Source organism: Eutrigla gurnardus (genome assembly GCF_963514095.1).
Source record: "Eutrigla gurnardus genome assembly, chromosome: 15".
In the NCBI taxonomy this organism is placed as follows: domain Eukaryota; kingdom Metazoa; phylum Chordata; class Actinopteri; order Perciformes; family Triglidae; genus Eutrigla; species Eutrigla gurnardus.
Window position 1 is genome coordinate 22149157 of NC_139938.1, and position 10924 is coordinate 22160080.

Sequence of the window (10924 nt, forward strand, 5' to 3'; positions counted from 1 at the left end):
CGACGCTAGGGGATGGGCTTCTGAGGTGGTGCTGCTGCTGCTGCTGCTGCTGCTGATGGTGATGATGATGGTGATGAAGATGGGGATGGTGAGCAGGGGATGGTGGCCATTTTAGGCTTTTACCCTCTCCTGCACCTGCTAATACTAAACTCCCAACAGGGGCCCCAGTGCATCACACAGGGGGCAGGGGCCCTCGAGCAATTCAACATTCAGATCTGCTTTTAATGTGCCTCCCACTGCCAGAGGGCACACACTGTGATTAATCACTAGGATTTCCCTCATCCTTTTGAATATGCTACTAATGCTACAGCATAACACCGTGCATCAGACAGTCCATAAGAGAGTACATCACCCATATATGTTTTATCATCTACTGCTAGCCTAGCGCTGGTTAGGGAACAGCTAGGCAGACTGAAGAAAGGAAGCTAAATAATTCGCTTTATGTAGATCTACGCTGTCATAATTTCCACAGCAGGAAATTTCCAGGTCCAAAAGGTGGCAGTTAATTTTCTCTTCAATTGTCACACCAGAGGAGCATTCAAGTAGCCCAAACGCCCCTCTGGTCTGCCCAAATTGCCCTCATCTACCAGATCTCCTCTGTTTGGCCCAATCAAGTGCCGTTTGGACCAAATAACTGCAGCCAGGACTAAATGTCCTAGAAGTGCCCCCTCTGTTTGCCCTAATGGCCCTAGGTCTGGTCAGCCCTATCATAAATTAATTATGATTAAATATGCTCATACCCTTTTTAGTCTACTGAACACACATGTGATGACAACTTGATTAGTTGAATTTAAATGTTTATTATAGTGTCTTTCTTTCATTAATGGTATTTTTTCATATATGTATGTTCTTGACTGCAGTAATTTGAGTTATTGTTTACTTTAATTATTGTGCGCACTAAACACCAAGGCAAATTCCTTGTATCTGTACGTTTTACTCAGGCTAATATTTTCCTATACAACAGTATACAATTATTTCACCTCTACAAAGCTTATGTTAAAAACAAACAAACAAATGTTTAATTCTGTGCCACTTTTGCCACTATGCACCTTCAAAATAAAAAAATGGGTTCTAGTAGGTGTAACCAGGAAGAAGCTTCTGTTTAGTGGTTTAAACTAAAATACCTTCAGTAAATAAAGGTATAACATTTGAGGAAACCCCTCCTGCCATGTGACCACCGCACACACATGGCATGGGAATATAAAGACTAATAATATGGCTATAATAAAGTCACCTTTCCTATAGAAGGGGGGCGGGGGGGGGCTCTCTCCGTCATGAATATGCACGAGCGCAGAGCTCGTTGAGCGTCGCGCGGACCGACCCCGGCGATCAGGCGTCCTCACTCCGGAGCTCCAGTCGGATATTTCGCCTCATCGTAGCTTAATGTGCTGATAGAAATCAGTTGTCGCAACCCCCCCACCTCCCCCCCCCAAAAAAAATGGTGAAGCAATAGCATGACACACACTGTAAGTTGCATCTTTATTTTAGGCGTCTAAGCTTTGTGCATGCAGCGCGGTTTAACGTTCGCCTCTGCGGGTCAGTTGGTGTGTTTTTGTGGCGTTAACGTCACAGCAGGAGACATTTAAACACTGTTGTGTTAGCTAGCGTTAGCTAGAGTTAGCTGATGCTAGCGACTAGATGGGGAGGGGAGGGAGGGTGTTGCTTCTGTAAGGGTTACGAGATTATCCGGATAATGGTCGACGGGAGAAATATCCGCTGTGTCCAGCATTACTCATCGAAACGTTAACGCTGGTTAGCTTATCGTGCCACTTCAGTCCGGCGACAGTTAGCCAAGATGAACGTTGACGTTAGCTAGCAGCGCTAGCGGTGCTAGCTAACGTAGCCTGGGCCTGTTTGACACCGCTTGTGCGACAAAACAGACCTAAACAACGCGAGTGTTACCCCGCCTGCGGCGGATGTCTTCCAGGACATTTGTTGAATGGTATTGTCAAGTTGAAACCATGTATGATATAACGGCTTGAATCTGCTTGCCTGCGGCTAACGTGCTGAGCGTCATTTCTGACCATACGTGTTGTCAGTTTGCATGGATGGGGTATGGTTATTGCTATGTTTTTGCTTTGTGTTGTTTCAGTTTTAGGTAATTCTCACACATTTACTGCGTTTGTTACCTATGCAAAGAAGGAATGATGCAGATGTCGTGCTGTTTTAGTCCTCCAGTGCTCTGCTGTGCTTACTTGTTGTTTTTCTACTGGCCCTGGAAGTGATGGACAGTTTGTGCGCACATTATGAAGGATGTCAGACTCCTTTGAGACAAGATAACAGGATCATTTGAACACCAAAGGGTTTATAGTATTACTTTTGACTACTAATAAAAAGGCTGTTTGAGGTAAAAAATTAAAAAAAAAAAAAAGAAAGGGATTATGTCATATAATTAACATGCTGTAAACAATAACTTACCAAATTAATTTAAGTGATACACATTTGGGATTATTTTAATATTATTCATTCATTTTTGCAGTTATAGCATGGCAGATAGAAAGGGAAAACCTGTCACTCCGATCAAAACGCTCACAAAGAAAGAACAAGAGGAGCTCAAGAAAAAGGTATGGAGGTTGGGATGTTGTAATATTTCACAGGATTTGAGCGTTTTGGGGAAACTAATCACCAATCACGAACATGTTTCTGTTCCAGGAGGAAGAAAAAGCAGCAGAGGTTTTTGAAGAATTCTTGGCGTCATTTGAGACCAGCGAGAAAAGCGGAGTGAAAACCTTTGTCCGTGGGGGTATTGTGAATGCAACTAAAGGTCAGCAGCTAGGACTTCATGAATTTCAGTCTTGCATCACGATACGACGCAGCTACATCGCAATTCTGTTCCACTTTTTCTGCATGGTATGTCTGGACAAAAGGACAAATTCATGTTATCGGTTCCAATAATGAATTACCTGGACATCTTAAGAGAACTGGAAGTAATTAATACAGAACATCAGGCGGACTCCCCAGTGAAATCATTCTCTATCTTAATTCTTCACATAAAGACATTCCTTTAAATGTTATATATTAGTTTAGGAGCGTTTCTACAGGCGAGCCAGCGGCTTCAGTAGTGGTGCTGACAGAGAGCAGTGTTTACCTGAGGGGGCGCCAGAGATTAGGTGAAAGTGGGCTGTTCTTCAGCGCCGATGCCACTGTTTGGGAGTTCCAATCACAGCAGCAAGACTGAGCCGCTCAGATATATCCTGATGTCCAACAAAACAATACTGGTGACGAAAGAGCCTCCCGCTGTGTTTACAGAACCTAACTTACTATTATCCAAGTTATAGTTGGGTCAGTGTTCAGGGAGTGCTATGATTTACTCTTTTTCTGCAGAGGAGGAAGCAGCGGAGTTCAAGAAAAATAAGCTGTATCGACCTGCTACGAAGTTTGTCCCTGTGTCCCAGCATGTCTCCCCAGTATCGTCTGCTGAAAGCAAAAAGTCTGTAAGTTTGAACGCTCGTGTTTGTATAATGGCATAATTTACTGAACTACGTTTGAATTAACGTGAACTTACTATTTCCATTCATCTTTGATTGTTGCTCATGTGCCGTCTCTCTGGACAGTGAAAATATACAATCAATTGTAACTATAATCACAATTCTTTCATTCACAGATGTTTAAAAAAAAGGCAGAAGAAAAGAAGAAGAGTAATCTTGAACTCTTCAAAGAAGAACTTAAGCTGTAAGTCCTTTTGCAAATTTGCACATTTCATGTTTCTGTTCAATAAGCTGATATCTTTTTTTTCTTTTTTGGCATATATAAGCCTGTAATAATTTTGTTGGGGGGGGAAATGCAGAATACAAGAAGAGCGAGAGGAAAGATACAAAAGGAAGAAAAGTGACTCTGGGGGTGGTGGAGGATATGGAGACCTGGAAACGCCATTATCCGGACGGTCAGGTAAGAATCCCTCTTCTTTTTATGAGTTGAAAATAGCTAGCCTCTTAATCATGCTAACCTCAATCCCGCTCTTCCCCCCCAACAGCATTATATGATGACCTTACCGTGCCAACCACCACTAACCTCTACATTAGCTGCATTAGCCCAAAGGTAAAGGAGCACACTGCCTCTGATTGGCTTAGCAAAGCATAAACAGGCATTTCTCACTGTTAATTTGTCTCCCTCTTCAGATGAACGAGGAGATACTCTGCAAAGAGTTCGGTAAGTATGGTCCCCTGGCCAGTGTGAAGATTATGTGGCCCCGAACAGACGAGGAGCGCTGCAGGACCTCCAACAGAGCCTTTGTGGCTTTCATGACACGCAAAGATGCAGAGAGAGCCTTGGCTTCTCTTGATGGTAGAGTTGACTCTTTATTCCCCCACGTCTCTTATCATATGGTTATGTCCAACACTGACTGCCAATATGTTTTGTCTCCTAGGTAAAGTGATTATGGGGTTTGAAATGAAGCTGGGATGGGGTAAACCGGCTCGGATTCCGCCTCAGCCTCTTTACACACCGGTGGGGGTGAGGGCCACGCCGCCACCTCAATCCGGTCTGCCTTTCAATGCTCAGCCAAGGGATCGCTTCCGCAACGACTTTACCAAGCCGCTTGGCATGTCCAAGGGAGAGCTGGACAAGGTAAATCCCTCTCTGTTCTCTGCGTTGTCTGCATGGCCGTTTCTTTCCTTTGTGAGGTGCAGTAATGTGTGTTTCACTAGGCACAACAGGCCATCGTATTTAAGTGACTAGTGATAGGTGTTAACTGCATCGGGACGGTGGTGTACTACGAGAAATACAGTCTGTAGAAAAATGTACACTTTGAAAATGTGTCATTGGGACTCTATTAAATTTAAAATACATACATGTGGTTCTGCAACTGATTCAGAATAAATCAATATCTAAGGGAGCATAACAACAAATTGTTATTGATCCTCATCAATCATAGTAAGAAGTTGGGAATCATTTTATTATTTTGCATGCTTGTCTAATTGATCACCTTGTCCATGCGGTGCCATATCACAGGATGCAGGGGTATAGAAATGCACTGATTCAAAGTAACATAACAGTTTGACTGTGTGTATAAAATGTTGATATAAACTGGCTTAGCTTAGCATAGACGGTTTAGCATTTTAGAGTAATTCACTGAAGCTGTGTCACCCTCCCCTCATTTCACTGACTGTGAATGCTATCGCCGTGTTCTATGCTGTATGTATCCTGCAGTGTTTCGTCTGTACAACTACTCACTTTTTAATATTTTCACTATTTGATTTGACTTCACAAACAGACTCTGTCCGAAGCCGTAGTCAAAGTGGTTATCCCAACCGAAAGGTACTCACACTCTTCTTACTACGGCTGACCAGCTGTCATAACATAAGTGTTATAGGAACCATACAGGTTATTTCAGGCAGGACGTTCCAGACCCAAGAGCTGTTAATGTATGTGGAATATAGGACCCCAAAACAAAAGACAACTTAGGACTACAGGCTCTTATTGTAGACGTCAAAGGAAGATGGCTTTAGATTTACATACAGTGAATGCTGTGAATTTATTTTTATTTATATTATACTTGCATCTGTTTATTGTAGAATTGTGTTATTGTGAAGTAGACATTGTAAATAACTAGATCCGTTGATTTGTATCAACATCTTTGAGCCCTGGTTTCCCATGTGTAGGCTGAGACACTGCAGACCGATACAGCTAGAAGGCAGTTGGATTTAATATTAACCCAAGTCAGATGATGTGAATTCACGCCATAGCCATAAATCAAACAAAGTGCTGCTTCGCGTTAGAGTAGTGAGCGATGTGAAGGTCTAACTGCAGTGGTAGATCTGACAGAAGATCAGGTAACACTGCATGAACATACTGCACATTGATGATCCAGGTCAGACAGGTTTCAGGCCTGAAGCCCAATCCTACACTAACCTCTCTATGTAGCCGCCTGCAGAAATGTAGTCACCCTGATGCTTACTTATCATGTGTTGAAAGGGTTTTGTTCCAGTTATTCTCTGAAGGTATACATTTTGAGACCATGGCCTCCAAATTCTCATCCTCCTAATCAAAGTAATCGGTGCTTCCATATCTTAAAATCAAAGTAGATGTCGTGATTTCTTTCATGGACACGGTGACCCAGGAACTTTAAAGTACGCTGACACCGTGTCCGTCCGACACTGACTTTGCAGTTTTGCATAGCGGTGTGTTCCATGGGCTTTCACCATATTATGTTCCACTTTAAAATTGTGAATGCTATGACTATGTGACGACACCGTCGGTCAACTGCATTCAATCTGACGGTCAGCCATGGGCCACTATTTCACCGTGAGGAGGTATTAAAGATCTCATGCAGCAACTGACGGACAACGTGCAAATCCTGTTCTGATAAACCCTTCTCTCCCCGCAGGAATCTGTTATTCCTCATCCACAGGATGATAGAGTTTGTGGTGCGTGAAGGCCCCGTTTTTGAAGCCGTAATTATGAACAAGGAGAAAAGCAACCCAGATTACAGGTACATTTCGCTGCACCTGGTTGTGCGTCGGTCTCATAAGTGACCTTGAAGGATCCACTTTTAATGAGCTCATTCTTTATTGTCTCAGGTTCCTTTTTGACAACAAAAGCCAAGATCATGTGTACTATCGCTGGAAACTGTTCACCATCCTCCAGGTATGTTTTTACAGCCCTGATTCTCAAAATAATTTTATCTGGAAAAATGAACAATTTACATGTTGAAATGTCGTTTTATGGGGTGTAGTTGTTGGAGTCGTGGCCTAATGTTTTCAAGCTTTTACTCCACGATGTAATTATATGTACCTGGCATTCATCGTTAACACAGGGCCAGTCCCCGACAGAGTGGAGGACCGCAGATTTCCGTCTGTTCCGGGGAGGCTCCATGTGGAGACCCCCTATCCTAAACAACTACTCTCAGAGTGGTGACGATAATGCAGAGGTGGAGGAGGATGCGTCCCCTGAGGAAGAGGTGAAGAAAGGGCAGCTCAGAACTGAGTAAGTATGCCTAGAAGCAGTCATAATTATATTTATATAACATTAGTTGAATTAAATGGAGACCTGTGTTGTTTCATGCCATTCAGACACAGACAGAGGCTGGAGGCATTACTTAAAGAGCTGACTCCAAGCAGAGAAGATGTCGCCAACGCCATGCTGTTCTGTCTCCAGCGAGCAGACGCAGCCGAGGAAGTAGTGGGACACATAACGGACTCGTTTTCCTTGCTTCAGACGCCCCTTCAGAAGAAGGCTAGTTTTCTTCCTTTAAGTCTTTATACAAACAAAATTGCATACAGCTGATGTCACTCATCTTTGTTTTGTTTTGTCTGTCCTTGTTCCCACAGATTGCCAGATTGTATCTCGTGTCGGATATCTTGCACAATTCATGTGCCAAAGTCGCGGGTGCATCATATTATCGTAAATAGTAAGATACTTTACCTCAAATCGGCTTTTAAAGGGAAAATTCGCCACCTTTCATTTGTGGATGTCCAATCAGTGCTGATGGTACATGCAGTTCAGTGAGGAAATAAATTCCCCAGGGCGAACTGTATTGACCAAGAAAGCTGATCTCTCCTGCTGTGGAGCCAAGCTATGCCTACAGTTACCAGGATGCATTGGATGCAAGCACCAGCTTAGTCTAATAGATAAACAAAATAAACTCTCAAAATGTCAATAAAGGAAATATTCTCTGAAAAATACGACCGTACACCTTCTGAATTCAAGTTTCTCTGTAACGGCTAAGATTGACTTATTGTTTTGTTTATTCATCATGAAATCCATTTCATTTAAACAGACAGGAAACAAAATAAACCTCACCAAACACACATTTCTTAGTCTTTCCACTGGTCCAACATTGCCGGCTCTCCCCTCTCCTGTTTCTCTCTCCTGTGCCGGCCGATCAGCTGACCCCCTGTACCGGCTCTCCACCTTCAAAGGCAGAGCATTAAATCAGAAAAACACAACGACATGTCACTTTCAATGAAAACTGCCCACACTGAAGGCTGAAAATTGGCAAATTTTCCTTTTAAAACTTCTAATCATCTGTCATTTCTTCTCCATGTGGCCGTCTTAAAACATTTTTGTCTCTGTCTTTGCAGTTTTGAATCAAAGCTAACGCAGATATTTGGAGACCTTAATGCAGCGCATAAAAACATCCAAGCCAGGCTGCAGGCAGAGCAGTTTAAGGTAATCATGCGTTTCATTTTGCCTCACACAAGGACATTTACTATATGTAGTTCAAGAAAAGATCATGTGTAAATTCCCTGTCTTCACAGCAAAAGGTCACAAGTTGTTTTCGAGCATGGGAGGACTGGGCCATTTACCCGGAGTCTTATCTAATTCACCTTCAAAACATCTTTCTGGGCTTCGCCAAAGCGGTGGAGGAATTGACAGAGACACCAGAGGTGGGCTGAATAGTTATCGGCGAATTACAGACATTATCACCTTCCTCTTATGGCGTTTCAATAAATAAGACGGCTGTTCATGATGAAAGAATATTTGAACACGTAGAAGATGAACATATCTTCTGGACATTGAAATGTATTTGCACTCGTCTGTCTCTTTGCAGGAAGTATCCTATCTCGATGGAGCGCCAATGGACAGCGCACCCATAGATGGGTTACCTTTGCACAGAGCTCCCGTGGATGACATCGACGGCTGCCCCTTAGGTTGGGACCCTCTGGATGGAGTCCCCGTTGATGACATAGACGGTGTCCCCTTAGGAGTTGGCATCGTTGATATTGACGGGATGCCCCGTAAGTGCACCGCATCAAAACCACAAGTCCACGTTTCCCGTTCTCAATTATCCGCCCAACTCAAATATCTTGGATCAATACGCAAACAATCGTCTGTAGCTAAGTGTGCACTCCGATCTGCATGAGAACACGGCATGCAAGTACATTAAGGTATTAATAAAGTCATAAACCTCACTGAATACCACGTCCTGACCCAGCTGTCTCCTCCTCTCCTTAGTGGAGGAGAGCAATGTTCCTCTCTCCAGAGTGCCTTTGTCAAAGTGGGAGACGACTGGTGATACTGGGACATTTCCTCAAGGTAACGCAGGTCAAAGATGCACCCGTGTATAATATCAGTCTTCCCAGTCTGATCCTGCTCATCTTTCTCCCTTCTCTCTAAGCCAAGACTGAGTCTAAGTGGGACATGTTGGTGGAGCCGAACAGTGGAGATGAAGTGAATGTAAGGTGAGGCCTCTGTGGTTGGTATCACTGCATCATCGGTCCACATTTGAGAGAAGCGCATGCCGTGTACATGAACCGTCTTGTTCTCCTCTTCCTCCTGGCGACAGCATCAACTCACAGGAAGGAGACGAAGACTCGGAGAGTGACAGCAGCGACGACTCCGGCAGTACGTCCAAATATGACAGTGCAGACTTCCAGAGCTCCCTCAGAAGTTTTCAAATGTCTGAGAGCAAAAGGAAAAAGTTGAGAGAGCTGGAGGCAAGTCCATATTTAAAGTGTTTGCTTTTACAGAAACAATGTAGCGGTAGCATATCGTTTGAAAATACGTCAAATTATAGTCAATAAACATGCAGAACGGATGTGGATGTCTCGACACAGGTAAAGGTGATGAAGATCCAAGATGAGCTGGAATCTGGAAAGAGGCCGAGGAAGTCTGGAATGAGCATACAACAACAAGTGGAGCACTACAGGAATAAACTGCTGCAGAAGGTGAGCTACGAGATCACTTTTACATTGCATGTTTGATTTTTTACCTTTTGGATGAATAACATGCAGTTATTTAAACCCAGTGTTTATGATGCAGTGAAGGGTCTTGAGTAAAACAATGCCGTCACTGATGTGTAATAGAAATATTTCTTTAATCAAGATAGCATGGGGCAAAGTTTACAGTACAATAAAATTAGACTATGACATTTGTCAATTGGCACAGTAAAAAAAAACAACAAAACAGTGTTACTGATGCAAAGCACTCAAAACCAGACAGCTCATGTGAAACTGCAGAGCCACAGCAGTTTCAGATCTGCAGATTTAGCCCAGCGTGCATCGTCTACAGGGAAGTTTAGCTACAGTCGCTGTTTGTTGAACAACAATTTACTCCAAATATTATGCGGTTTTTTGACACTTTTTCTCACCACAGAGAAAACCGCATCTTTTTCTCAGCCTGTATTTGTTGATATCTACTGGTATGCATCTGCAGGTCTGAAATAGTAACGTTTCCATTGCTGTAGGTGGAGCAATTTAGCACATGTTGCACTTGTGTGGCATTAAGCCTATATCTGACTTCATTGGGATATCTTATCCCGTCTGCTGTAGGAGTTTGAAAAGGATGAAGAAAAGAATGAGAGAAAGTCTAAAGACAAGTCCAAGGATGACAGAAGGGACAAAGATAGGAGCAAAAGGAGTGAAGACGGGGTGAGAAGACGAGGATGGAGTAGAGACCCCGATGACCAGACCAGAAAATCCAGGAGCATCTCTCCTTTAAAGCAAGTGCAATGAGATGTTTTTGTAGATTGCCGATGTATTCCTTCTGATTGTTTATTTTAAAGTAAATCTGTTATATGTCTGCAACCCTTTTTCAAACAGGACTAGGTCTCCCAAATGGTCCAAACGTTCCCGATCACCATCTCCAAACCGGAAGGCAGGAAAGTCCAGGTCACGGTCGCCCCATCGCTCCCACAAGAAGGCAAAGAAGAGCAGACATTGACTTTGGCTTCTGGACCTTGTCATGTTTTAGTCTGCTGGTGTCCGTGGGTTACACAATGCTCTTTAAACCGACACGTCTGTTCTCTTGGTCCCAACTTCCACTATCCATGCAAGATTCAGCACCCTTTTTGTATGATGAAGTTTGAACACTGTAACTAATTATATATATTTTTGTTTTTATGTTTGTTTTTAAAATGATAACCAGAAATGTTGCTGCAAAGTTCTGACACTAAATAAATCACTGTTGGTGATAAGAGTTCGTGTGAAGCACATGTTTTTGTAGGGCCAGGTATCGAAATATGTTACGGGTCCTCTTCTTTTCT

At 43.1% G+C, this 10924-nt stretch overlaps 1 protein-coding gene across 1 annotated transcript; it reads left to right on the forward strand.

Moving 5' to 3' along the window:
* Window positions 1-2479: 2479 nt before the first annotated feature.
* On the forward strand, window positions 2480-10853 carry LOC311025443 (U2 snRNP-associated SURP motif-containing protein). The gene is made up of 23 exons (XM_084028347.1): window positions 2480-2564; window positions 2653-2764; window positions 3325-3434; window positions 3605-3672; window positions 3788-3888; window positions 3974-4038; window positions 4119-4284; window positions 4367-4566; window positions 5213-5256; window positions 6326-6430; window positions 6519-6585; window positions 6755-6924; window positions 7011-7173; window positions 7269-7348; window positions 8022-8109; window positions 8199-8327; window positions 8492-8678; window positions 8896-8976; window positions 9059-9122; window positions 9227-9377; window positions 9498-9608; window positions 10212-10381; window positions 10482-10853. Exons 1-23 carry the CDS (start codon window positions 2487-2489, stop codon window positions 10600-10602), a joined length of 2631 nt encoding a protein of 876 aa, XP_083884473.1. The 5' UTR covers window positions 2480-2486; the 3' UTR covers window positions 10603-10853.
* Window positions 10854-10924: the final 71 nt, after the last annotated feature.

Coding starts and splice junctions, on each gene's coding strand:
- LOC311025443 (XM_084028347.1), top strand. CDS start 2,487: ATGGCAGATAGAAAGGGAAAACCTGTCACTCCGATCAAAACGCTCACA. Junction 2,765..3,324: donor TATTGTGAATGCAACTAAAG/GTCAGCAGCTAG, acceptor CTTTTTCTGCAG/AGGAGGAAGCAGCGGAGTTC. Junction 9,609..10,211: donor GGAATAAACTGCTGCAGAAG/GTGAGCTACGAG, acceptor CGTCTGCTGTAG/GAGTTTGAAAAGGATGAAGA.